Source organism: Chenopodium quinoa, unplaced genomic scaffold (genome assembly GCF_001683475.1).
Source record: "Chenopodium quinoa cultivar QQ74 unplaced genomic scaffold, ASM168347v1, whole genome shotgun sequence".
In the NCBI taxonomy this organism is placed as follows: domain Eukaryota; kingdom Viridiplantae; phylum Streptophyta; class Magnoliopsida; order Caryophyllales; family Amaranthaceae; genus Chenopodium; species Chenopodium quinoa.
In genome coordinates this window covers 1,445,814-1,469,110 of record NW_018742616.1, presented here as the reverse complement: position 1 = coordinate 1,469,110, position 23,297 = coordinate 1,445,814, and the positions used below count along the sequence as shown (strand labels likewise).

General features: G+C 35.5%; 2 protein-coding genes across 2 annotated transcripts; both read left to right on the top strand.

The window, feature by feature from the left end:
- Positions 1 to 5,815: 5,815 nt before the first annotated feature.
- Positions 5,816 to 17,198, top strand: LOC110721530 (protein VASCULAR ASSOCIATED DEATH 1, chloroplastic-like). The gene is made up of 19 exons (XM_021900703.1): positions 5,816 to 7,060; positions 7,195 to 7,254; positions 8,563 to 8,613; positions 9,963 to 10,028; positions 10,693 to 10,788; positions 10,893 to 10,994; positions 12,215 to 12,315; positions 12,390 to 12,568; positions 13,333 to 13,373; positions 13,525 to 13,612; positions 13,823 to 13,909; positions 13,996 to 14,050; positions 14,391 to 14,457; positions 15,176 to 15,272; positions 15,500 to 15,561; positions 15,649 to 15,691; positions 15,853 to 16,163; positions 16,348 to 16,643; positions 16,722 to 17,198. Exons 1-18 carry the CDS (start codon positions 6,593 to 6,595, stop codon positions 16,597 to 16,599), a joined length of 2,226 nt encoding a protein of 741 aa, XP_021756395.1. The 5' UTR covers positions 5,816 to 6,592; the 3' UTR covers positions 16,600 to 16,643; positions 16,722 to 17,198.
- Positions 17,199 to 17,684: 486 nt separating this feature from the next.
- LOC110721284 (thaumatin-like protein 1) lies at positions 17,685 to 23,175 on the top strand. Its single transcript, XM_021900425.1, has 6 exons — positions 17,685 to 17,748; positions 17,883 to 17,940; positions 18,281 to 18,354; positions 18,464 to 18,671; positions 18,876 to 18,956; positions 19,112 to 23,175. The coding sequence occupies exons 1-6, from the start codon at positions 17,685 to 17,687 to the stop codon at positions 19,629 to 19,631; spliced, it is 1,005 nt and encodes a 334-aa protein (XP_021756117.1). The 3' UTR covers positions 19,632 to 23,175.
- Positions 23,176 to 23,297: the final 122 nt, after the last annotated feature.

Genomic DNA, 23,297 nt, shown 5'->3' with positions numbered 1-23,297 from the left:
TTACTACTCCTCCCTCTCTCTCTTTCTTTCTCAATGTTATGGGAGAAGGGGATGGGATTGGGGTTGGATAACTCGCTATCTGGCTAACTTGTTCTCCATCGATCACCTTAACTCTAGTCCATCATTTTAAGTTTGTTATCCCTAGATTCCTTACTAATAAAATTAAGTCCATTACGATACTAGCTATTAAGTCAGGCTAGTAAGGTGATTTTGGGTGGTGATACATTAATGAGGGTAGTGATGTAATTTTGGATAACGATGGAGGAGGGATTGTTTTGGATTAGGAGTTAAGATCGTTATACGGTGTTTGTTTAGGAAATTGACGGATCACATTCTGCGTGGCTTTTTTACATCCGCTTATATATATATATATATTTTTTGGCTTTATGTTTTGCAAAATTACAAAATGAAGATGCTTTTATGGCAATAAGATTTCATTGTCTTGAAAAGGATATTGAATTATTTTGATGCATTGGTTACTATAACTACATCATTACATGATTACTTTTCATAACTATGAAATGCATAAGAAAAGCATCAAATAAAATTATCCCCCAAAACTTATTTGCCACATGTCTATTTAAAATTGTCCCAAAACTTCAATTTTTAGTAAGCTACTAGGTATGGCTTTTGCATTACATACCTAATTGACCAAAGAAATGGAGGGTGATTTGAATATTCATAATATGGTACTTTGTATTATTATGGATAAAACCTTTTAAAATCAACTCAAATCAATATATGACTTACTCCTCTTATGCAATCGGTACTCCATGTCACTTCCTTAACTTGTTTAAAAAAATAGCTAAAAGTTGTCGCAACAAATCTCAAATGTATGGGCAACAAGCCATTGGTTTGGAAAAACAAAAACTTATCCACCAATCCAATTCATTTTTACAAGTTACAACTTTGCATCCCAAAACAAAATACTACGTATATAAAGCTTCATACAATCACACTTTGAATCCCTTATCCTCACATTCTTTCATACACCCTATTTTCTTACATGCTTAAAGAGTACATCCTTTAAAAACATTCTATCAATTTAAACTTTTTTTTTTTCTTTAGGGAATCTATCAATTTAACCTATTTTCATTCAATTAATTATCTTTCTTAATTTTGTATTTTTATTACTAGTACTTGTCACTATAGTTGTCTAAAAGAATGATTCGCTTAGGTAATCAATGTTATTCTCCTAATTATGTAACATGCTCGGTAAATGACCAAAAAATTAAAAAATAAAAATCTTAAGAATTTTACAAAAACTGTAGTATGGAAGCATGGAAGAAGAGTACAATTATCCTGTTTAAGTCATATTCACCAGCAAAGAGACATGGTCGCGTGCAGTTAGGCATTGTCATATGATATGTCAATGTCCAAATTTCTCATTTTTTTGTTATTTACGGTTAATTTAAGGCAGTATAATGTTTGGAAAATATATAACATGCAAAAACTCATAAATAGGTTTGTTATATTTGGAGTAAAAATTATTACAAGAAAACGATTGATTTGCATAATACAAATGACTACAAAAATTAGTTTACCATTAATGTAATAAAGAGAATTTGTCACTCAATAATGAGCTTCTTTGTACATATGCCTGTGTGATGAATTCAATTTTTTTCAAACCACCGGAGAATAATTTTAATATCCTACATTAATTGTATTGTTTTTCAAATGTTCCTCAAATATTATCTTATTATTGAATTGTCTTTAATATGAATATGAGATCCACCATTATAAAGCATTCACAATTTATCAAGCAAATGATTCTAAAACCACGTAGGACAAGATTTAGGCATAGCCGCTAATCGACACATTTTTAATATTATTGTCATGCATCGTAAACAACATGATAGAAGCAAACCCATCGAAGTTGAGTTTGAAGGAATCGGTAGAAGGTGGCTTCCAACCCACACAAACTAGCTACACATTTTAGACCTTATATATAAAGGGATTTTTACTAATTATAAACTCAAAACCTTTTCCTTTTAATCTAGATATAATATACATATACCTCTTGCTATTATTTAACAAAGAAAATATGAGTGTTTCCATAATGGTCAAGTCAATGGTAATATGAAATGAGTATATTATTAAAGTATTACTATGTGGCATATTATTGGGATGATATAAAAAAAACAATAACAATATAGTATCATATGATTGTCCAAAAATATAAGTATAAATTTCCTACAATTGGTGGTAACGATGATGATCAAGATCAAGAAAAATAAAGCTTGTAATGTGGGTCATAAGAATTCTTCAATCCCATAAAACCAAAAGAGTTAGTGATTCAAATGATTAGCTTCAAAGTATTTTACTACAAAAACCGTAGGTCATCAACTCACATTCCCATAAAAAGAAAAGTGTGTTATTTTATTTTATAATTATTATGATTTTAATTTAAATTAATTAATTTGATTTGGGTGGGACATAAATTTCTTCCCTACCTTAGCTTTTAGAAAAGTGGCAAAGACAAGGTTTGAATAATGAAAGTAGCCGGGAAAAATATAAGAAATTGTTGGAATTAGCAAAAGTTGAAGGAGGAGCAAAAGCAATCAAGAGTGGTGGGTGGGGTGGATGGAGTGGAGTGGGTTTTTTCATGATTCTTTTTAAACTTGGATTTTGGGTTTTGTGCATCAAAAGTCTTTGTTAGGGATAGTAGTGCTAATTAACTTATTAATCATACTTTTTCTCCTCTATTATGCTAATTATGTGCTTGTTTAGTTTAATCATCTTGATGACTTGATTACAAGTATGAAAATGGGTTGTGCCAAGTGCCAACCCATAGCCCTTTGCATTATTGGGTTGGCCCAACTTGATAATGTAGTAATGTGTGTTGGGCCGAGCTATTATGATGATCGACCATAATTGGCTCATGGGTCGACTTGATATGCATGACTAAATTTGTTCATCGGTCCAACTTCAGCTCGAATCAAAGACCAAAATTTGACAGTTCAAGACGTGGAGACCGAATCGATGATGGTTGGACCAAGTTTGGTAAACAATCCAAAATATGGATGGAAGGTTTGGATCAGTCCAAAATGATTTTTATTTTTCTATGTAATAATATGGAAGAAAAGGAAATTATATATAGAACATATTAGGGGCCTTGTTTGAAAGCTTATAAAATATATCATAATATATCTTAAGTCGAAAAAAAGTCAAAACTCCTCTTAATAATACAAACATTTATATATGTGTAACACCCTAGAAATTCCCTTCCTTAAAAATACTTGTTTTGCTCTTTTTAGAATACAAAATAGGAAAAATCTAAGACATTACCGCCACCGTGAAAACGGCTAAGGCAATTATCAAAGACACACAGCGAAATACTCTCTTTAAAACCATTCAAACAAGTCAACTTAAAAAGTCAAACTGAAAGAAAGTAAAGTCAAACAAAGTCAACCTACAACTTGGAACCATTGTAGGCCCTCATGAAAACCGAACAATACTCTCAAAACCCTTTGCGTAAGTTTCACAAGCATGATAAAATAAATAATAATTAAAGCAATTAAAACACATCATATCCCTATGGAAACTAAGCATGATTCGCTCTTCACTCATGCCCATCATGAAAATGCTCCATCACCTGAAAAGTTCCTCTTTACTTGTTTCCACTACTCGCCATTATAAATGGGTTGTCGTAGGGACAAGATAAAGACAATACCAAACAAACATACAAACACACAATCAGCAATGCTGAGTACATAATTAAGCGTAATAAAACACACTAACATGCTTTCATCCTATCATCACACAACTTACCTTGTTGCACCTGTAAACAAGCATACAAGACATTCAACATTTAACTAGACAAATATCAATGTCCATTTAATTTGATTACGCATCGAACGGGTTTCCAACCAAATCCCTGCCCCAAATAAATTGAGGTAAACTACACCGGGAGCCAACCGGGTAGGCAAATGTCACATGAAGTAACGGATGTCCTGCGCATAATAATAATAATAAAATGGAAAATACAGCGTCGTGTACTCCCAGTAGAAGTTATGGACAAATATAAAGTCGCATAACTCCCCCCATATGTTCATACTCGAGGTATATACGTTCCAGGAGTTTTAATGCATATTCTCTTTCAATTTACGTTGTTTACATATTATTGGATTTGGTGATGACTCGCAAACCATAACACAATCAATCATTATAATCATTTAAGCAATCAAACATACCAATTTAATTCTTAAATAATTAGTGACCACATAAATTTTATATTGAATCATTTTTAATCTACCTCAGTGTCAAACACACCTTAAACACATAATGCGTCGCAAATCCTATCCCTCGGTGTTAGAATCACCTTAAGTGCACATAGGCACCGCACTATAATTTATTCCCGTGTACTAAGACACTTAATAGCTCAATTCCCATGCTTAAATTAAAGTATCAATAAAAATAATATGAACCATAATAAAAATTCCCTTTCAATATTCCAAACCAAATTAAACATTTAGTTTAATTAAACATGCCTTTAATCATGCTAATATTAAAAGTGTGGTTCATATCCAACATGCCAACATAATTAATTCCAATCACCAATTCATCATAAATAATTCATACATCACAAATCATTCACCAACATCAATCCATACAACAATTCTAATTAATACCTATCATGATACTACCTTGTAATTAATTAATCAAAGCCTAGCATGCTTCTACATACTCAAATAATTACTAAGTACGTGAACGTACCTTGAATGTGATCTCAAAATTGCCACGACTAAATGAAATCACTCACTTGAAATTCTCCTACAATCCAAAATTACAAAGAGGCATTAATACCTATTCCACACAAATTTCCAGCAATATATACACTCCTTAAATCACTCATAAATCCTTTAAAACAAGCTGAAATTTGGTTTAAAACCCTTACTTTTATTTCCAATTAATGGGTAATTAAAAATCCTTTCAAGAAACATAATTATAGCTTATATATAAAAATTTCAGCTTTATTAAATCATTTAAAATTGTTGTAAATGTGTTTTAAAACACTTATTTCAATAATTTAAATCACCCATAAGCAATTTCCATCAACATACATAAACCTAGAAACCCAGGGTTTGTAATTTGGGGCTTTTTAATTCAAATCCAAATCTGAAAATTCATATACATCATATTTAAAATCAAACATCATAAAAATCATCACAAAAGCCAAAAACAATAATTAGATCAGGGGTGAATTTAATTAAAAAATCAAAAGAAGGAATTTATTTTTTTGAAAGGGGCGCACGACCACCAAGGCCAGGCTGCTGCCGCACCCGCCAGGTGGCCGCCGCTACCGGCGAGTACTGGTGGTGGTGGCCGGCTGGTGATGGTGTGTTTGTGGGTGGTGATGAAACAAAATAAAAATAAAGGGGAAGGGGAAAATAAGAGAGAGAAGAGAGTTACCTTTGGGTATTTTCCACTTTGGGCAAGGTTCAATTTGCCCATGTGATGGGTATTTATACCCTCTCTCTAAAAACCCTTTTAAGATTAAATTTCCTTTCTATCCTTAATGATTCATTTCCTATTCAAACTAGTATTTTGACTTTTCTTAAATACCACTGACTTTAAATTTCCTTTTATAAAATAATAATATGCCCCCAAGTTTTTAAATTATAAAATAAAGTATTCCCAAAATTATTAAATAAATAAATTGGACCTTTAATTAAAAACAAAACTCTTTAAATTAATAAAACATCATAAATGTTTCATTTCAACTTATTTAAATACTTTAAGAAATACTTATTTAAATTAAAATATGTATAAGGTATTACAATCTACGATCATAATCTCAGGGGAAATACAACAAGTTGATCTTTTGATCAACAAAGTTTGTTAATCTAGTGGTCGAATCATAAATAAAAGCAACATAACTGCTGACTCATCACTCATTTGATGAGTCACCACCACCTTACTCCATCTTACCCAATAAAAACAAGCTACATCACCCCCTCATCTCCTACCCAGCCGCGACCACTACCACCTTGTTTTTTTTTTTTTCGTCGACGAAGCACCATTTCGTCCGATGTCCCCTTTTCTTCTCCGAAACCCATCACCGCCACCTCTGATCTTCCCATTTGCTCATCGAAACCCATCATTGTCGCCGCCACCATGAAGCATATCCTTAAACGCCACTTTGCAGCATGGAGGACATGGTCACCCTTACCCTTTGGGGTTGTCCATGCCCTGAATTTCACAAAATTTCATAGGATTTTCATTTAATTCTAGAGATCATGGGGTTGTTGATGGAAGTGTCAGTGGAAGGAAGGTGGAGATCAGGGAAGAGAAAAGGAGGGGGCTTCAATGGTGGAGGAAGCTTCTGCCAGTGGAATGTCCATTTCAGCAAAATAATACAACTAAACAACAAACATGAGCACCATCAATCTGATGCGTTAGTGCCACTGCTCCTTTTATTTATGATATTACCATTAGATAAACAACAAATGTCTATCATTAAGATTAATGGGGGTTGCCTCAATCTCAAATAATATCCTAACATATGATAAATGTAGCCTTCAATCTAATAATTTACATACGATCTAATTTAAAAATTTAAAGACATACTCACCTAATCTTAACAACGTAAATGCCCAAATTGTACTCGAATACTCTATTTCGTGTAAATATTACTCCAAATAAACTTTGCACACACTTTCTAACTTTTAAGACAAAAAAAGGGAGTTCACCATTACAACAAACAAAGTCTAACATCAACATTTCAACAAATTCCTTCTTCCCTAATTTCTTGAACCATCACCAAAATTCATCAACTGTTTGTCGGTTAATTACAACCTTCATACTCATCACCAACCAACCTTCTTCCTTCACTGCTACTACTCTCTCTTTCTCTCTCATCTTCTTCCTCACTTTCTCTCTCCTCTCTCCTTCAATGGCGGCCGCTTTGGCCAGTCCACCTTCGTCTCAAACTATGGTGTCTTCTCCTGCTCTCTCTCCTCCGCGCCACTCATCGGAATCTTCTGTCGCCGGAAGTTCCTCCGACCTATCTGATCGTATCACTCGAGCTTCCAGTTTCTCCAGAAATGCCGATTCTCAGGTTTGTTTTCTTGATTTTTCCTTTATTGTTTGCGATTTCGCTGTTGCTTGAAGTTGATCAACGCTTTCTAATTGTTGAATTTTTGATGATTTTTTGAATTTGATGTTGAATTATTGAATAATTGATTTTGGTAGGCTTTGGATTTGCTTAAAAGTGAGGAGTATCGCCAGCTTTTTCGTCTTCCTTCTGAAGAAGTAAGTCAACTCGCTTTTTACTGGTAGGAAATTTGGTGTTGAATGTTCATGCAATTGTTAGGGAATAATGTTATATAAGTTTGATATCAATTGTAGAAATGGAAGAAAATTGTATATTAATTGACATGAAAATCTCAATCACTTGCGATCAAACCTAATTTTGATCATATTAATAATATCATCAACATGTCAGTTCGGAATTTTTGAATTGTGTATAACTGCTTGAGAATGTAAAGTACGACCACATTTGCGTCACATTGTTGAGCCACCTCGAGTGTGAATGTACCCGAACCTCACAGCTCCTTGCATAGTTGGGGATTCCAACGAACATATATACAATGGACGCATACTTTCTAAATGTAAAGATGCACCATCCTTTTCTGACTCAACTAGAGCTGGAGATTAGGGAGGAGTTAAGTTAACTACTAAGTAATCAAAATTCTTAGTTGTGTACTTGCATAAAAGGAATGTAAGTTGTGCACTCTGCTTCCTGCCTATTCTGCAGTCCAATTGGGCTTCTGGCCAAAATTAAAATTAGTATCCTGGCATATGCTAACAAATTAAACACATGCGTCAAGAAATTTACACCTAAAACATTTTTCTTATATATCTATGAAGTGAACATGAGAGGAAACAAATCCTATGAGTATTCGGAATCAGATTCTAGAAACGATTATGGTCTTTTGCTGAAGATCACACAACAAATAATCTCAGCATTGAACCAGCACAAGGTTGTACACTTGTACTTGTGCCCGTGCCATTTATGGAAGAATAGTACAAATCCCCCTTAGTTTGCACTTTTAAATCTTGAGGTCCTTGCCCATCTTTATTTGATATTCATTTGGTCTTGACAAACGAGATTTGTTGGTGTATTTGACTCATGAAGTATCACGTTGACAAACTATGGGGGCAGGTTGCAACATACAACTTTAATGTGCTATTCCCCCACCCCACCCCACCCCACCCCACCCCCAGCATAAAGGTATTGAGATGGAGGAACAATATTGGTCTATGGCTGTGTACTTGGATTTGTTCCTGTTTGTGATTCTCCCCAGCAGTTACAACTTGTGATGATCTTTCAGATTAGTCTTGCACGTGTTTGATAAGTGTTTGCTGACTTAGCTCGATAATTGATGAATATTGTACAAGTTCTGATGATCCTTCAGATTAGTAGTCAACTACAAAAGTTTTTGTTTGTAATTAAAACCATGATAAACTTTCATTGCAGATTATATCCTTAAATCATAAGTTTTATTCACCAATTTACAGAGGTGATTTACAGCTCATTTGATACTTTCTTTATTTCAGGTTCTATTGCAGGATTTTAATTGTGCATTACAAGAAAACATTCTTCTTCAGGTGAGGTTGACTCTATTCCCTTCTTTATTATTATTATATTTTTTTAAGGAAATTTTGATTTTTACCACCTTCAAATAACCACTTAATTGAATTTACCACCTCCAAAAAAAAAAAGATTTACTTTACCACCACCAAAATTTCCAAAAAATCGATTTTACCACCAACTACCAGATTCCGTCCATGAATCCGTTAGTAGGGCCCACATTTTTGACGTTTCTTCTTCATCTTCCCCGATCTTCCATGTCAACCAACCAGCAACGAAATCAACTACCTCGGTTGGTCGGAATTTCGTGTGGGTTTCGCGTCTGGGTGGTGGTGGTTTCGAGTCGCGATGGTTTCGCGTCTGGCTGGCGTGGTTTCTGGTGGGTGGTGGTGGTTTTGAGTCGGGGTGGTTTCGCGTCTGGGTGGCGGTTGTTTCTGGTCTGGGTTTGGGTGGTGGTGGTTTTGAGTCGGGGTGGTTTCGCGTCTGGGTGGCGGTTGTTTCTGGTCTGGGTTTGGATGGTGGTGGGGTTGGTCGTAGCTGTTAGGTGGTGGCTAGGGTTTTGAGGTCGGAAATTGGTGAAAAGGGGTAGAAATCGGTGCGGCTGTGGTGTGCGGTGCGGTGGTAGCGATTAGGTGGTGGGTTGGTCGTAGCTATTAGGTGTTGACTAGGGTTTTGAGGTCGGAAATTGGTGGAAAGGGGGTCGAAATCGGCGCGGATGTGGTGTGCGGTGCGGTGGTAGCGGTTAGGTGGTGGGATTGGTCGTAGCTATTAGGTGGTGGCTAGGGTTTTGAGGTCGAAATCGGTGCGGTGGCTGTGGGTCCCGATGGTGGCTGGTAGCGGTTAGGTGGTGGGGGCTGGTTGTAATGGTTAGGTGGTGGGGTTGGTCGTAGCCGGTCCGGCGGTGGGGGTCCCGACGGTGGCAGCAACCATCGGTTGCTTGATGGGGATTTTTTATTTTGTTTTTTTTTATTTATTTTTTTTAAAACTTAACCAATAATATGGCGACACGTGTGCAAGGTAGGCCCCACTAACGGATTTTTGGACGGAATCCGTTAGCTGGAGGTGATTGGTGGTAAAACTGATGTTTAATTTTTTTATGAGGTGGTAAAGTAAATGTTTTTTTTTTTGGAGGTGGTAAATTCGACAAAGTCGTTATTTGAAGGTGGTAAAAATCAAAATTTCCTTTTTTTAATTTACTTTTTGATAGTTTTTACACATTGCTATTCCCATCAGGGGTGCGGTGAATATATGTCTTGTTATCTCAATTGTTGATCATTTATTGGCTTTTAGTTGGTTTCTGCATCAAAATGGATAAAACAGTGTCTAATCTTATCCTTGCATTTTGCCACCGTGATTGTTTGTGCAGGGGCATATGTACTTGTTTGAGAACTACATATGCTTTTACTCCAACATCTTTGGATTTGAAACAAAGGTAACTTGCTATTCTTACCTCTATGATATGTGATATAGTGATAACGTGAAGTATGATTTATTGAAACATCACAAATTTGAACTAATTGGAGCAGCTTAGAAGTCCGAGCAATTGACAGTTGTCTTTCTCTCCTTGAGAATTCACATTTGTATCAATAGGTGTTTATTAACAGGTTATACCACTTTGCCTATAGTCCTATACTCTTTAAGACACAAATTCCAAACAACAAATGGGCAACCTATGATTTTATGTACCCATGTCAGACAGTCAACTCTCGGGACATGTGGATGGAATCCTTAACTTGCCCTTCCATTTTCTTGAGCCTGAAATTGCATAGAAAAATAAAGTTAAAATACAGGAAAAATGCAATTAGTCTGTTCAAATTGGAATATGTCTTATAAATGATGTTTTACTGAACCTGTGTCCAATACTAGGACAGTTTCACCATTTATACAAATTTGAGCCTTGACATGTCTGACATTTGAAATCATGCTCTTACCCAGTATTCATGCTGATGTCTTGGGGAGCTGGGGGTAGCTAGTACCACCACTTGATGCTATTAGGGGATGGCTAGTCTTTTGTCACATTTCCTACTGTTGTTTTGCTATTCACATTTGCACTTAGAACTTGGCTTTCTTTGTGGTTGGGCTTTATTTTGCTCCAGAAAATAATCTCTCTTCAAGAAGTCACATCTGTACGGAGAGCAAAAACTGCTGGAATCTTTCCTAATGCAATTGAAATTGTGGCTGCTGGAAAGAAGGTAACTAAATTTTCAACATTATGTGTGACCTATGATGCTAGAAAATTGATACTTAGATGAGGTCTCGTTTTGATTGTTCTATATGATTTCTCATGGTTTGGCAGCACTTTTTCGCCTCTTTTTTGTCCCGTGATGAAGCTTTTAAGCTTATTGATGATGGATGGTCACATCAGAGTAATGGTTCTAAAAGGATATTAGATCAACAGGTATTACTTCATTTATTCACTATTGTTTATAGACTAGTCGTTGAGAATTACGAAGTACGATTTTGATTCAAACTCTAGCACATTCCATAGTCATGTTATACATGAATTTCATTAATGTTGATATCCTGTTACATGAGTTTCATCAATGTGATCTGTTGTTTCTCTCCCATCAAATGCAAATTTAAGCATGCTGTCTTCCGGAAAAGGGCTTAATTATATACCCTTATTATTATCTTAAAACTTACCATTATGGAACATTATGTACAGGCCTTTTTGCATGCGACACATTTCCATCTGGAGAGTCTGGTGGTCTTTATTTATTTATTTTTTGGGAAGGAGAGAGAAGGGGGGGGGGGAGGTAGATTTTGTGTGTGAAATTTTGCTTGATGTGGAGAAAAGTTAATCATGGGAGTGAATAATCTTTCAATTCTCAGGAGGGGAAGAAGTTGTACTTGCTCATTCAAACTCTGAAGTGTAGCTAGGTTGGGTTGAGTCACTTATGTGATTAAATTATGTTAATGGCAGATTTTATCCCAACAAAAAACAATTGTCAGTAGAGAATTAGAGATTGAAAGTCTAATTAAAGAGGACTCTTTTTGGAGCTTGATTATTTTTTTATGCTCTACAATATTTGGTTTATTTGTCTTCAAATGGGATATATATTTTCAAATAAATCCTCTCTCTCTCTCTCTCCCTCCTTTGGGGGGTAGGGTTTAAGGCGAGATTTTATTCATTATTTAGTTACTAATTTTCAAATTTTATAGATCTTGTGATTCCTACAATAACACAGAGTTCTTCAAGTGACTTATACAACAACAATACATCACAATAAATAAGATGCATGCATAGCTTAACAAGTTATTTTAATTTTAGCTTGTTATAATTGAAATGGTAGAAATAACAGTGATTCTTTGACACAATTGGAACTTGATGCTTGAGAGATCTAGAACTTTAAAGATGATCTTACTCCAACTATGTGAAATGATATACCTGTTTTTGCTTGACCTTGCCTTCAAAGACTGTTGGATTATCTTTTAGGATTATTAAAATACAATGTCATACGCTGCTGTTACTAGGCAAGGAACTTGATTTCGATGACTAGCTGGAAATAATATACAACTTTATTGCAGCTATAAAATTTTGTGGATTTGTATGTGAACCTTAGGTTTTTCAATACAAATTTGTATATTAACACTTTTGGCACCCCTGTCAATTATTAGGATTCAAAATCCGAGAGCAATTCCCAGGTAAATGGAGATAGTCCGGCTGAAAATTCCAACCTCTCTGATTCCCCTGCGAGTGATTGTGATACAGATGAGAGGTAATTTGTGAGAAACTCTTCGAAATTCTGTTTGATATGCAGCTATTTGGCCTTCTTACTTTGACTCCTCTCAGGAATTTGGAGTTGTCTACATCAGAAGATACCAATCCTTCTCCAGATTACGTGCTTGATAATGCTAAGTCAACTGCCTCAGAAGTTCCTCATGTGATGGAAGAGAAACATGATGATACAGGACCTTCTACTTCTTTGCGGTCCATCAATTGGAACCTGGAAACTCAGGATGCTCCTGAAAGTAAATCACTCGCATTTCTTTTTTGTCGATTCCAGCTGTATGCTTCAAATTGTTAGATCCTGGAAACATATTACATTCCTTCTATGAAATACGTTGATTAGTTTGCTAGAGATGCTTCCTTTTTCTTCTAAGTAGAGAGCTTGGTGGCAGATTTCACATAATCAATTGTCCAATTTGTTAAGAGTTGATTCAGGTTACTCGATCATTTAGAATTGAATTTCATGCTAGTGAACTACTTCCTCTGTTTTTTAATACTTGCAACACTTCTCTTTTCACGCTTGCCAATGCACTATTTAAATTGTTAATATCTTTAATTACCAATTTGTAAAAATTATAAAAATCTGATATTATGAAAGTATAAATCAAGACGAGTATAACAAGATCCCACTTGACTATATTTTTACTAACCTATAAATCACTAAAGTTAGTCAAAGTGAGATATGTGAATAGTGTAAAAGTCAAACTGTTGCAAGTAAAAAAAAAAAAAACGGTGGAAGTATATAACTTTGATTAGTAAGAACTTAGAAGTGAAATGATTTCATAGTGAAAGGACAACAAAATGAAACAAAAAGTTTGACGCAGGCTTTGTTCGCCTCTTGTCATAGTTGTCAATCTTTAGTTGAAAGGCTAATAAGAGCACATTGTACCTGTTTTCAGTTTTTATTGTTATGCTATATATCTATACTCTTAGGCATAGATTACCTTGTATAAATTTACACTTCATGATCCTTCACATTTTCTGATGTTGCCTCTCCAATGTGCAGTACCTAAAAGTTACACCAAGATTGCAGAGTCCAAGTTTCCGGTATGTTATGCTCTTCTTCTTACGTACAACCTAAGTATTTATTCTCATTCCTTATGATGATTGTTGTGTGGTGCTATGGTGATCTATAGCAGTTATATGTTGCTGATTTCCGTTAATTTGATATTACATCACATATGCCTGTGAAATGCAGATAAATGTTGAGCAGTTCTTCAATCTATTTATTTCTGACGAAGCTGTTGGTTTTGTTGAATCCTTCCATAACAAATGCGGAGATAAAGGTATTCCTTTCAGTGTATGTGAAATTTACATAGTATATTTGAACCTTATATGAAGGGAACCTGATTATTCAATATAGGAGGGAATTGGGAGATAGTAATTTTTAAGAGCTTCTCTGCCTAGAAAAAGATGTGAAAGAAAGGAAGCTAGTTTATAGAACTCTTTTACCTAGTTTGTCTGAAGCATGTTACTTATTGCTTCTATGAATACAGATTTCAGGTGCACTTCATGGTTGCCTCATGATAAGTTTGGATATACTCGTGAGAAAAGTTTTCAGCATCCGGTGAAAATATATTTTGGTATGCTACATCTCTATTGATCCAGTATCATATTTAGAGATTTTTATGAGTATGGCCTAATATGCTGATTTTTTCTGTTTCTTAAGGGGCAAAATGTGGTGGCTGCAAGGAGACGCAAAAATTTCAGGTGTACAAGGACAGGTACACCGTGCACTGCATGTTTCTTGGAATGCTTATGTGTCATCATCACAAACACTAAATGGCTATAAGACTGTAACTTCTTTTGACTTTACATTCCAAATTATTTCTTTTGAAGATCATTATTTACTGGGAATTCATTGGGACTGTCTACAGAAAAAAGAAGAAAAGCTTATTATTTCACTTTTTTTACCCAATCAAATCATGTTATACTCATTGGAAGTACTTTAGGGCTTTCACTGCTTAATTTTGTTTTGCAATAAGTGATTTATAACGACTGCCAATTAAAAGTAATGCGGTAGGCCGTCGTTTTTGACACTAATTTTTCTCAATATCTTGCCAGCCATCTTGTTATCAGAACTTCACAGGAAGTGAGTGATGTTCCTTATGCAGATTACTTTACTGTTGAGGTAAACCTTGCTCCTGATTTATTTTACTTAACGGATCAGTCTTCATAGTTAAATATTTTTCTCCATATATATATAGGTAATATGCGTCCTGATTTTTTGTAGAGACATTAGGTTTTGATTTTGGTCTTTTGTTTATGTTGTTGGCCTTTTTCTATCTGTAAATCTCCCCCATACTTCAAAATAATTGTCTCAATTTTTAATGATGCTGGTTTAGAGGTAACAGTCCTAGAAGGATAACATGCATAGTCTTAAACAGAACGATCTGAATATTTTGTGGTTTACACGGTGAACTCGTGGTCATCAATTGCTAGGAACTTCCTTGGGGTAGGTGTAGTCAACTAGCCAATGACATAGTATCTATAGTCTTTTGAGATGGTGAAGCCAGTAGGCCCAGCATCTTGTATAGTTTCTGTTTTAGTCTTTGTTTGTGACATTGATGTACCCACATTAACATTAGGTACCACTCTAAATTTGATATGCCTGTGTTGAGTTACACCAGAATTTTCTCAAGCTTGTGTTAAAGCTTTGAGGTGCGCTGTTGAATTTGGAAAGAAAATATAACGTCTAAAGAGATGAGGCTTTGGTTTCTGATGTTACTGGTTTCTGTCCATTTTTATGAATCGCATTGGGTTGCTATGGGGATCCATCTTGGCGTTTTTTTTTCTTTTCAAATTAGCAATCTTCTGTTAATTAAACTTATTTTCAAATGCCTTTTCAGGGAATCTGGGATGTTCAGAAAGACAGTGGTGAATCAGAAGGTTGTACATTGCAAGTGTTTATAAGTGTGTCTTTTTCTAAGAAAACCATGTGGAAAGGTTTGTTGACTCTCTCTGTGTGTGTGTGTGTGTGTGTGTGTGTGTGTGTGTGTGAGAACTGGAGCGGCAGAGCCCTTGTATTGGTTGACTTATCGTCTGCCGGATTTGTGTATTACCAGCATTATATTCCTTGATTGGGATGCAGATTTTGATCTCTGCCCCCTTGTAGACTTTTCTGGATGTATTTGATTGATGCTAGTTGCATTAACTTTGCTATTATCATACAGGTAAGATTGAGCAATCAACCGTGGAAGAGTGTCGAGAAGTTTTCGCAACCTGGATTGAACTTGTATTATCTCTTTCCCTTGTGCCTTTATATTGGAGTTCCTTATAGTTTTATTCTCAGTGAAGAATCTATTTTTAAAATTTCTTTCAGGCACATGAACTATTAAAGAAGAAGAACATCGAGAAACCAGAAGGTACAATGACATTTTGATATCAAGCAGTTCTTAGCATGACTTTATGCATACTTGTATTTTAATGATCAACAATCAGTTTAATTTTCTGCATCAAGTGTTCCAATTGCAGTCACCCAATTTATTTATTTATTTATTTTCATTTGTGGACTTCTTGTGTGCAGAATGTGCTCTACCTAACACGATTCAGGATGGCCAAGATGATCAACAAGTCACTGGAGGATCTGCAGAACACTCAGAAATTTCTTCTAATGGGAAGAGTGAGCCTCAGGGGATAATTGATAATGTAGCTAACTCTTGGAGCACTCATGAACATATTAGAAATAGCTTACGTGAAAATCTGCTTCATGCTACTACAGCAATAACTTCTACTTCAAGAGAGATTGCAGTAAAGTTCTACACTTTTTTGAGAAGTAAAGGCAACCTCCAACCAATTTTGGTGATTGCATTTTCTATTATCCTCCTCTTAATGCAGGTATGATAATGTTCATATTTTTTTTTCCTTATATTCTAATCTCACTGTAAGCACTGAGCACTAGCCACGGCTAGACTCACTTGAAGAAGATATTCTGATACGACTGAGAGATATATTTGCCTGTTCTATTGGAGTAGCACTCATCAACTCCCCCTCGTTGATATTTTACTGTGCCTCACTGCAGCTCAGCATTGTTGTGCTATTAAGTAGACCGCAACCAGTGTATGTAATTCCTCAAACAGATCACACAAGCTCTGTGGGGCTAGGGGTTGGTCATAGAGCAGCAGAAACAATGGCTTGGATGGAAAAACGAGCAAACTTGCTTAAGGACGAGATGCTTGTGGTTGAGGCCCAGCTTGAAAGGATGAGACATGAACACGTTTTTCTGAAAACACAATTGGAGGACTTTGAGCGTCTACTTAAGCAGCAAAGATGACTGTCCCATGGGTCTTGTATATTCTTTTATCAATCCCATCAATGGTATACCTTTATACTTGTTATATTTGAAACCTTTACCCTCTGCTTTTGTGATATGATGGTAAATTAAATTGGTTTCAGGTTTTCAGCCAGTGATTTAATGTTGGCCGGCGCAGAAATGATCTTATAGGGTTGCATGGATGACGCTTGCATATTCAGATACGTGTAAAAAGTCCTGTTTGAAGCATTTTATATCCGATGTCTACATATGTGTACTTGTGTAGCTAATGAATCTTATGATGATCTTTGTGACCCAGTAGACTAGTTTAATACGAAGTATGTAGCAGTGGAAGTTGTAAATTTATTAGCTAAACATTTCAAAGACAGGAAGATTTGCAGGGAGTTTGTAAAAACTATATGAATTGTAAAATTTGTTTGGAAAGATTTAGGAGAAAAATACGAGGTAGGCGTGCAGTTGGCCATTGGTGTTCGGCTGATAGTTTAGTGTGGCATTAAATTCAATGTTACATTGCAATCAAAGGAGATTAGGGTGTTCTTGTAATGAATCTTGGTGCGAAATTCTTAGTGATTGTTCTTCAGATGTTCTTGTTATCATCATGATGCATTCTTCTTAATTATGCAATATGTTACTGCTGTGTAGTTTCGGTTATCTCTGGTTTCTGAACATTAAGGAGGCCGAAGTGAGTTCTGTTTCACAATTTCAGCGGTGCTCAAATCTAACCTGTATATTGAGCTTGGGTTCACCTGATGAACTTTTTACATATGAGCTTATTGATAGAACATACATCTACAAACTTTTTACTTTTGTAGGTTGCCATCACATGAAATTTGTTATCAATAGTGGTTGAGAATGGAATGGTAGTTTTTATAAGTTGTACCCCATTTAGAAAAACTTTTGTGTTTACACTAACCTTTTAAAACCAGCTTTACTACATTCGTCCTGTAAATATATATAGTACGAATATATAGAAAACAACACTTCTTCTCGCAAAACCTTAATTTATTCCATCTCTCTATCTAACTACTAAGTAAGATAGAAAGAAAGAGGCAACCACCAAAGATTTGGTTCATGTATTAATGCTAATGGAAGCACCATTGCTAGTATTATTCATCATCTTAATCCTGATTACTGTCAACAATCTCAGAGGTAATCTTGTATTTGGGTGTTGAAAAAACTGTAACTTTTTTGCGCTTTTTGTCTAGTATTTCATCATTTGATGCATGCTTAGCTTCAATCTTCTTCATTTTCTTTGCTCCTTTGTGTTATTCTTTCCTATCCAGACATGTCTATTTCCTGTAATGTATCACTTTTACTCGCTTTTGCACGATTAAACAGCATGTATGTCGACTGTCAAATACTCGAGTCCTAGCTCTCAATCCCTCCTTTTTTTCCCCCAAGAAACGATAGTGTTTTAAAGGAAAATATATATTCTACAGAGGTGTTTGGTGATAGATTATTATCAAATAATGCATTCTAAATCACAAATGTATTAAAATTTGTTGTTAAAGATTACAGTATAAGAATATTGTTGTTTAAATTGACTCATTTTCTCAATGCAATTGCATGAACAATTAAACCAACGGCGGTGTTTGATAAGTTCACATGATATTACTATTACGAGTAATTATTTGTCCCCTATTAACATACACTGTAAGTGGTTGTGGTCTGTGAAATGAAGCTTTCACATGAAAGTGAAAGCATATAGTCCATTAGTCGTTATCTTTAGGGGAAATAACAACAGTTCTTATAATGGTAAGTCCGGTGTACAGTATTTGTCATTTTGTAAGCCGGAAAGCACTAATGATCACAAATCATATTTATATTTACAACTGTTTTTCTCACTTTGGGATGCAAAATGCAGGGGTAGAGTCCATTGCCTTTACATTCAAAAACAACTGCCCATATACCATATGGCCAGGGACTCTCTCTGGCGCAAGCAGCCCAATATTATCGTCGACAGGATTTGAGCTTCCTAATGGTGCCACATTTACTCTTGATGCACCGACTCCTTGGTCTGGCAGGTTTTGGGCACGCTCACTTTGCCACTCTGATGCCACGGGCAAATTTAGGTTAGTACTCTAACTCTTTGAATCAATGCCTTCGATGTTTGTTACTTCCAAAACTAAATCATCAGGCTTAACCAAGTATCTAGCAACAAGAAAATATGAGTATTAATAAGTTAAGGCAACTCACGAGATACTAAATATCAACTCAATTGAAACTTGATCCGGGTGAAACTTAAATGTACTCTATACTGAAAGCATGTCCTGCAGCATCACTGCTTCACTGAAAGGAGTATCTCAAAGACTGAAACACAAAGATGATAGTGTCTCAACCTTACTAGCCCGAAAAAGGTTCTACAAGTATTTCACAATCAATTGACATAACAGTGTACATGTAACACACAAAATATGAGGTCTCAACAGTTATGTAGATATTCTATATTATCAGTCTTCCTACGCTACAATGTTGATTTTCCTTTAAAGAGATCATTTTTATGATAATCACTACCAATTTTACAAACCCATGCTATATCTACGCTGTTATTGTTTTCCAGGTGCAGCACAGGGGACTGTGGCTCTGGTGAGAAATCATGTAATGGAAAAGGAGGAGCTCCACCTGCAACCTTAGCAGAATTCACTCTAGGAGGAAGCATGAACAAGGACTTTTATGATATCAGCCTCGTTGATGGCTTCAACTTACCGTTATCTGTGGTCCCACAAGGCGTCACTAATGAGTGTCCTGCTACAAGCTGTGCAGCCGATTTGAACACTCAGTGCCCAGATTCATTGTCTTTTAAGGATACTAAAGGGAGTACCATAGGTTGTAAGAGTGCATGTTTGGCATTTAACCAGCCGCAATATTGTTGTACTGGGGAATACAAGACACCGCAAACATGCCCACCAACAAATCAGTCACTATACTTCAAGAATCAGTGCCCTCAAGCTTATAGTTATGCCTATGATGATCCTACAAGCACCTTTACATGCCCTACAGGTGTAAACTACTTCATCACTTTTTGCCCTTGATTCTTTTGGAACCACAAGAACTGTACGGTCAGTACCACGTAGGTTTTGAAGTAGAACTCCAGCAGTTACTATGTTAATAATTCTACCCGGTATGAAGATCTAAGGGCAATCGATATAAAGGGGGTCGAGCTGAACTTCTTTGACACCAGCACAACCCATTTAACAGAGTTGCCAGCTCTAAACAAGTGGGATTAATATTATTTTATTGTATGCAAGACATAATTTTTTACTATTTGTTAGATGGTGTAAAAGTAGAATCCATGAGTATACACAGCAAAGAAGATCGATTTCTATGGATTAGCTCCTCTCATACTACGGGATCCCTCTTCCTCAAAATCTCTTAAGCTTTTATTCGGGATCCCTCATCCAAGCCAATCCTTCTCTCTTTCGATAGCATCTGCAGTACCATACAGATCCACTTTAATCTGCACAGCAGCCTGTATATGCTAACCTTGTGCAGATTGCATTGAGCCACTTCAGGCATTTAATAACACAAAGGACATAAAGGGAACAAGAGTGTTTGAGAGGGTCCAATCTCTATTTCATCTGAGCTTCATTCCAACAAATTTGATGAATCCTTGTAATGAGCTAACCAGGTGAAAAATTATTAAATGAAATCACTATTACCAGTACAGCCCACCAAAGTACCAAACCAATCTAATACCAAACTTTCCTTGATTGTTGGTAATCATTTGTCTTCATATTCACACTCTTAACAATTAGGCCCTCGATAGTCGATACAATAAGGAACCTCCATCAAACTCAACTAATCCTCTCATACAGCATATAAGTTGGCCGTCCAATCATTCTAAGATTAAGCACATCACCGTCTGACTTATCCTAAAATCATATTTGCTGCAGAACATTTTCTTCAAGAAACACTCGGGAATAACACTACCTCAGCAGATGGATCTGCTAAATGAACTGCACCTGGATCCTCAAATACATCCGAGTGAATATGCTATACCTATGCCATCAAAGACGGGCTCTAACTTCCTTAGACTCCATCAGATCACTTCCCTCAAATCCATTCCTGTAACCAATCACACTCAAAGACCAAATAGACAAGAAGTGCCAACTAATCAAGAAATACACAGCATCTGACACTAGCTAATAATAAAAAAACTGCCATACTTTTCCTCACATGTACTTGTTTGTTTAGCAAAACCCAAATCTAGTCCATCTGACAACAGTTGTACTCCCTTATAGTCAATTGAATCTTCTAGCCCTCGAATATGCATCTCGCCAGTTAGATTCATAATCCAAATTAACATATACACCATTGCATCATCAAACTCGACGAATTCCTGGCATCTAATATCAGCCTCAAATGTCAACTAGTGCACAAAAAAGATATCCTGCTAACCTGCAGATTGCATTGAGCCGCTTCAGGCCTTGAATTACAAAAAGGACATAACTTTGACAATAAGATATCCTGCTCTTCATATCTACGGCACAAAGAAGAGTGTTTGGGAGGGTCAAATTTCTAATTTCGTTCGAACTTCATTCCAACAGATGTGGATGAAACTGTTTAATGAGCTAACCAGGTGACTGAATATTAGATAAAAACACTATTACTAGCACAACCCACAAAAGGTTCAAACCAATCTAACACAAAACTATACTCTTGTTAGTAATCATTTGTCTTCAAATTGAGACCTCTCAACAATTAGAATCGAAAAAAAAGGAACCACTATCAAACTCGAGTAATCCTATCATATGTAGCATGTAGTCATGTCCGTTCTAAGATTATGCACATTACAGTGTTGCTTATCCTAAAATCACATTTGTTGCAGATCATTCACTTTGAGAAATACCCTGGAATAACACTAGCTACCTCAGCAAATGCACCCACTAAATGAACTGCACCTAAATCGCGTCAAAGACATCTAAGTAAATAGGCCATACCTATAACATCAAACACCAGCTCTATCTTTCTTAGACTCCATCGGATCACTTCCCTTAACTCCATTCCTGTAACCAATCACACTCAAAGACCAAATAGACAAGAAGTGCCAACTAATCAAGAAATACTCAGCATCTGACACTAGCTAATTATAAAAATACTGCCTTAACTTTTCCTCACATGTACTTGTTTGTTTAGCAAAACCCAAATCTAGTCCACCTGACAACAGTTGTACTCCCTCATAGTCAATGGAATCTTCTAGCCCTCGAGTATGAATCTCACCAGTTAGATTCATAATCCAAATAAATATATACGAATTCCTGGCATCTAATATCATCCTCAAATGTCAACTAGTGCACCACATGTAATTCCATACTTTGCTCTATTACATGACATAAATTCGCGGCCTATCATTGCTTAACACAGCAAGCCTTAGAACTATACTAGATATACATGATTGCTTCAGACTCTCCTATAACTATAAGTTTCCATCATTAGGTTCAGAAGATTTTTACTTCATCCATTAAAACCCATGTAAGCCTAAGATCAAAGGTAGATTTTACTCATTATTCCAACTATTACACCAATAATAGCAGTAACCAATAATTTCACATCAAGATTTCATCAAAAATTGCACACATGAAGAGATGTGTAATACTGATATATACTGTAAAAGACAAGATTAATCACAGTTCAGTACAGTAAAAATTAAATAATACACTAATCAACAAAATATATACAAACACAATTAAATTGCAAGGAAATTTCCCACCAAATAACCAAAAGAATTAGTACCCACATTAAAATTTTAAAAATCCAGAACAAAAAACTTACCAAAAATAGCAGACAAACAATTAGAAGATACCTGGGGCTTGGTTCATGCATCAAAAAATTAGTGAAATTTTAGCAAGATTCCTCATCAGTTATCATTGACCAAAAAGGGTTGCCAAAAAAATTAGAAAAAAAAAAGAAGAAGAATTTACAAAAAAAAATAAGGATAAACAAACAGAAAAACAGGTGTGTGAGTGAGTTGAAAAATAGAGAAAAAAAATGATATTGGTGTCATTGGGAGACATAAAACATGCAGTTTTTGTTTCTCTCTCTTTTAATTTCTACCCAATTGTTTAAACTAATTGGAAGATTCCCAAAAAATGCTTTGTTGTTAATGAAGAATTTATAAAACGATTAAATTAAAAAAATAAATCACAGATTTTAGAAAAAGAGTCAGTATTAGAGTTACTATGCAACCATTTAAAAAATGTCCCCCTTTCTCAGTACTTGACGCATCTTCACACATTGTATTCCAAAGAGAGAGAAAATAACCCCACAAAATTATGTTATTACAAGATCTAATTTTTACTTTTCTCTCTATACCCTTCTTTAAGATTTCTCAGATTTTGAGCTCGATGTGATATCATAGTTAGTAACCTCGCTTTGAAATTACTTTAGTGTTTTGCTCCTATCTCCTTCGTCGTCGTTTCGTTTCAACCATTCTACAATGAGTGGGTTAAACTGGTGATTGATTTGCGAAACGACGACATTCTATGAATTTAAGCCTGATGAGTGTGATAGCAACAGGAGCTACAGTGACAGTGATTTAAATGCAGTTGAAGTTGAACATTTTTGTTGAGAGTGAAAGGTAAGTACACTAGAAAATAAATAATGTTATCAAATTTATTTTAAGTAACAGTAATATTGTTGTACTACGTATTTTTTTTTGAGTGTGACTATCATTTTATTGATTGATGGATTTCTTTTTG

Coding starts and splice junctions, on each gene's coding strand:
- LOC110721530 (XM_021900703.1), top strand. CDS start 6,593: ATGCCCAAATTGTACTCGAATACTCTATTTCGTGTAAATATTACTCCA. Junction 12,569..13,332: donor AACTCAGGATGCTCCTGAAA/GTAAATCACTCG, acceptor TCCAATGTGCAG/TACCTAAAAGTTACACCAAG. Junction 14,051..14,390: donor TTTCAGGTGTACAAGGACAG/GTACACCGTGCA, acceptor ATATCTTGCCAG/CCATCTTGTTATCAGAACTT.
- LOC110721284 (XM_021900425.1), top strand. CDS start 17,685: ATGGAAGCACCATTGCTAGTATTATTCATCATCTTAATCCTGATTACT. Junction 18,355..18,463: donor TAACAACAGTTCTTATAATG/GTAAGTCCGGTG, acceptor TGCAAAATGCAG/GGGTAGAGTCCATTGCCTTT. Junction 18,672..18,875: donor GATGCCACGGGCAAATTTAG/GTTAGTACTCTA, acceptor CATGTCCTGCAG/CATCACTGCTTCACTGAAAG.